The sequence below is a fragment of the Trachemys scripta genome, chromosome 7, assembly GCF_013100865.1.
Source record: "Trachemys scripta elegans isolate TJP31775 chromosome 7, CAS_Tse_1.0, whole genome shotgun sequence".
Classification (NCBI taxonomy): Eukaryota; Metazoa; Chordata; order Testudines; family Emydidae; genus Trachemys; species Trachemys scripta.
In genome coordinates, this window is record NC_048304.1 from 126,263,155 (window position 1) to 126,267,935 (window position 4,781).

General features: G+C 57.6%; 1 protein-coding gene across 1 annotated transcript; it reads right to left on the reverse strand.

Annotated features, from left to right (window-relative positions):
• Positions 1-558: 558 nt before the first annotated feature.
• SLC25A28 (solute carrier family 25 member 28) lies at positions 559-4,481 on the reverse strand (the record flags this gene model as incomplete). The annotated part of the gene is given in 3 exon segments (XM_034776164.1): positions 559-1,221; positions 2,671-2,727; positions 4,253-4,481. Coding segments are annotated over 3 exon segments (804 nt in total), but the record flags the coding sequence as incomplete, so codon positions are not given.
• Between the last annotated feature and the right edge of the window lie 300 nt (positions 4,482-4,781).

The window sequence follows — 4,781 nt, forward strand, 5'->3', positions numbered from 1 at the left end:
AGAAAGGAGCACCATCCGCAGCCTGTACAACTGCATAACACTGGCTGGAGAGCTACTGAAAGGCCCCAAGCCAGACCCCAGGAGCTGGGCTTTACAAGAGTAACAAGGGACATGACAATAAAGCAGAATTCTTTATTGGAGGCGCCAAGAGTAGGAACAACCACAAATCTACGAACTCCCCTCCCAGGCAATCCTTCCTGCCAGCTGGCAACAGGGCGGTCGGTGTCAGGTGTGCATCTGTGTGTGCGTGCTGCTAGACAACGGCTAAGCTTATCCTTCCCCCAGCCAGAAACTAGCCAGTAGCCCCTGGCGCTCCAGGCAACGGCAAGGACCTTTCCTGAGCACCTGAGCTTTGACTTGCCAGTGGTGGGTCATGGTGTTTGTTATCCCCAGAGACACAAAGCTTTAGGTTCAAGGAGACTGGGTAGGGGAAGAGCAGGAACACAACTCCTAGGTGGAAGTGCAAGGGCAGGTCACCTGGGCTGTAGCTTCCAGGATGACATCACTCGAGGGTTCTGGGGACAGGGGCAGGCTGTGCTGTCAGAGTAGAGCTGCAGCAGCCCCAGGCAAGAGATGACCTTGCGAGAACCCAAAGGCTTTCCTGCCTCCCCATCTCCAGCACAAACCAAACCAAAGGGAGACACCGAGAGGCAGAGGCAGGGAGGGGAGATTATGTGGGCCCAGAGCAGGGCCAAGCTCTGACTCACTTCCCAGCCCGGCGCTCCTCCTGACGCTTGGTGAGGATGTATTTGAAAAACTCGTACACGGACCAAGCAATGGCTGTGGAGGGCATCTGGTAAATGACCCGGGCCTGGACCCCACGGAAGTAGGCGGTCACACCGCCCACTCGGTACACCGTCCTGAAGGCATTGGCCATGCCTGTGATATGTCCACTGATGTTGGAGTTCAAGGCCAGGGACTCCTGGGTGTTGAGCAGCGTTTTGCAAACGTCCAATGGTGTGGTAGCGGCAGCGGCCACAGCACCCGCGCAGGCCCCTGAGACCACATGGGAGCCAGGGTTATACTGTCTTTGGGGGTTGAGCTGCTCTTGCAGAAACTCGTAAGTCATGAAGTGGATGGCTTGGAAGGGGATGTTCATGGTGAGCTGGGTGGTGTAGCTGCGGTAGAAGGCCCCGGCCCCTTCGTTGCGCCATACGGCCCGCACACAGTCCGTCACCCGCTGGTACGGTGAGTTGTACATCTGCATCCTCTGCTTGATCACTTGGGGCGGATGCCAGCAGCAAGAGTCAGTGACAGCGTCCAGTGGCCAAGCCACCGAGAGGATAACAAGAGAGAGAGAGAGAGAGAGAGAGGATGAGTATAGGGCTAGGGAGCTCCCTGGTTTCTATTCTCACTGGCTTCAGAGACCACTGACAACCAAGACCAGAAGACCCCTGGTTCAAGATCTGTAACTCCCAGCATCCCCACACCCAGCCAGGAATCTAGCTAGAACAGCTCCTTGCTGGGTGCCAGCTACCTCACCATATTAGTATCCGGCTGCACACCCAAGGGCTGCTACACTTCGTTTCAGTCAGTATTCGCATGCTGAGCTCAGCACCAAGCATCTACGTCTTCCCTTGGGGAGACCAATCCCTCCCTCCGTTGTTACAGACCTATGAGGCAGTCAGAGAACATCATTCCGTCTCTCAGATGGATCTCAGCATCGGGGCACATCCCTGCATTTCTACAGCATCTTCCATCCCAGAATATCCCCAAGTATTTCACTAATTCAGCCAGCAGATACACGTGCTCATCTACAGCCCAGCCCTGATCACATCCAGCAGCAGTTCAAGCGCCAAACTCCAGCTCTACACAGCAGAGCAGAAACAACTCTCTGACTGCAACTGCAGGGGGATTCGGGAGACAACGCAAATAACGGAGCTGGAATTTGGGCGGGACCCCAGGCCTACCACCCCATGTCCTGCAGAAAGAGCCAAAACACACCTTAGTGGGGGGCAAAGGGATCAGCCCCACCACAGGGAGGGAATGTCATCTAAGGAGCCAAAAGCACCTCCATGTTCTTGGGGAGTAACATCCAAGCAATGGGCAAGCCCAGCTCTGCACCTTTGCAGGGGCACTCAGACTCAAGAGGCATTTGGCTGCAAGTATATATCTTGCGAAGGCTCTCCTGGGAACACCCAGCAAAGGGGATTCAGGACCTTGAGGGAAGGCCGCTTCCACAGAGCAATTTCTCCCAGCACTCACACCCTCTCCCTAGCGGACAGTCTCAGCACAGGTGGGCCCAGGTGAGAACTGCACTCACCACAACCCAGATTGCTAGTAATCTGAATTCAGATCCGCTAACGAGAGCTGTCGCTTTCTCTGCTGATCCTCATGACAAGTCCCTTGGGGGGGAAGGGCTGGCTCCCTCAATCTCTGCCCCTAGGTTCCCCAAGCTGAGGCTGGCTCCTTTTTCCTAGAATAGAAGCCTTCTGGCTAACCCAACTCCCTAAATGGATACCACTGAGCTATCCAGGCTGGGGCCTAGGCAGGGGATGTTGCTCTTCGCAGGACTCTCCCTAGTTAGGACAGAATGAGGAGAGCGCCCCCTGGTGCCACAGACAGGAGCACAGCACAGAGATGAATTCAGCTCCCGCACAGAGGAAGCACCACACGCCCTCACCCCCACCTACAGGGCCTCCCCTGCAGTGGGCACAGGGTCATCATTACCTTCCACAGGGTTCATAGCTGCATCGTGGAGCAATGTTGCTACACACCCCGCTGCACCTGTAAAACAAGAACTGACACATGTGAGGGGAGGAGAGGGCGAGAGACCCGGGGCTCCACTGAGCCCCAGAGCCCCTCGCCAGAGAAGAGGGAGACACCCGCTGCCAGGACTCCACTACCAGAAAGGAGAAGATTGGTAAATTTCTAATGCAGCCACCACATCCTGCCCAAGAAGAGGGCCAGAATCCAGGAACCCCCAGCTTCAGAACCCACAAATTGAGAGGAAGTGCAATAATCTGCCAGGTCCTTATGGAGACGACTAGGCCTCACTTAATCCCAGCACCTACTACAGAGAAGATGCAAACAGCAGACTCACAGGGACCCTATGGGACCATGCCTCACTGTGTCCCAGAGTGAGAAACCACTCCATAGTCAGGATCCCACTGCACCCCAGTATCCACCAGGGTGAAAGACACCCTCCAATGAGTCCCAAATCTGTTCAAGCACAGCAGCGTGGGGAGCCAGAGAGAAAGTCAAAGGCACCACTGGGAATGAGGCACGGGAACTCTGAGGGTTGCATCCTGAACCCTGCTCCACTCTACCTACCCACAATGCTGCGGTCAATCCCAGCTAGAGATGAGGGGGAGTCCTGCAGGCAGCTCCCATCCACAGGTGTTGCTGTGAGCAAGGGGCAGGTGTTGGCCAGCTCCCAGCCCCACTAACCTGTTCCTCAAAGCCAGATACATGGGAACATCTCAGACAGGTCTATGAACAGGTGCAGGCACGAGTACAGCACTTCCCCTTGCCCAGCGCTGGGATTGGTAGGGAAGGGAGATGTGGAACCAGAGCACTGCGCAGATGGGCTGCTAGCTAGTGACTGGAGAGAGGACATTACTTAGCACATCTGCTCCATCTTGTGCAGACTGGCCTAAGTGCAGCACGTCTAATGCTTTAAGACCACCGCACTAAGCGTCAGCCCCGGCCGCTGCTACCAATCGAGCCTCCCTGCCCATTGGCCACAGCATCACCAAAGAAACCGCGTCCTGGGCTGGATGAGGAAATCGGTGGCATTACAGCATCTTGGAGGGCCACTCAGCGAGCCCTGACCCCTACACGGACCCTATTCCTGACTGCCCAAAGAACTCTCACACACACACACACCCTGCTCCCCCGTCCCATTAGCTGGGGCACATTTGTTTTCCCCATTGCTGCACCTGGGGCCTGGCCCCATGAATGGGTCTAAACAGTAGCAAGCACCTCTAGAGCCACTCATGCTCTCCACTGCTGCACAGCCCTTGCCTGCCCTACAGCCAGTGCAGAGGAGCGGGGACAGAGCTCCAGTAGGGCTGGTACAGAGTTATGCAGGTATAGGTCAGGGCAGTGTTTGGGAGATGGTAACTAGGCCGGGGAGAGGAACTGCTCTGACTACCAGTCTGAGCTCTACTGAGTCATCCGGGGGCAGCACAGGAGACCTGGCTTCTGGGGCTGCCCTTGACTTTACCGCCCCAGCCAGCAGGGCTGCCCTCAGCTGCTCTAGCCCCTCGGGGATGGTGGTGCAGGGAAGCGGTGCAGGAAGTATCAATACCATTGGCCACATGGCTATTGCCCCCAGCATGGATAACATCACTCAATGTCTTTTTTAACTTTTCATAGCAGGCGAAATACAAGGCGTGGGCAGGGCCGGCCCCAGTGGCTGTGATGTTCATGCCCCGCATTGGCCTCCAGAATCCCTCTGTCTGGACGATCCGCCACAGGGCCTCCAGCACGTTCCGGTAGCGGGCGGCAGGCTCCGGCTGCAAACTCTGCATCCGCGTCTGAAAGTGCAGCAAGAGACGGGTGTTACACGCACGGAATGACTCTGTGGACAGCCCAGCCCCGGCTCCCCGTTCTCCCCATGCTGCCCAGGGGTGCGCTGGAGAACCCGGGCAGCAGCGCCAGGCAGGACACCGGGTCGGTCAGAAGGTCCTGTCCCGGGCCGGGCAGCAGCGCCAGGCAGGACGCCAGGTCGGTCAGAAGGGTCCTGTCCCGGGCCGGCCTCAGCGGAGCGCGGGTCCCGGTCCCCGCCCAGCCGGCTCCGCGCCCGCCCGGCCCCCCGCGCCCGCCCGGCCGGCCCC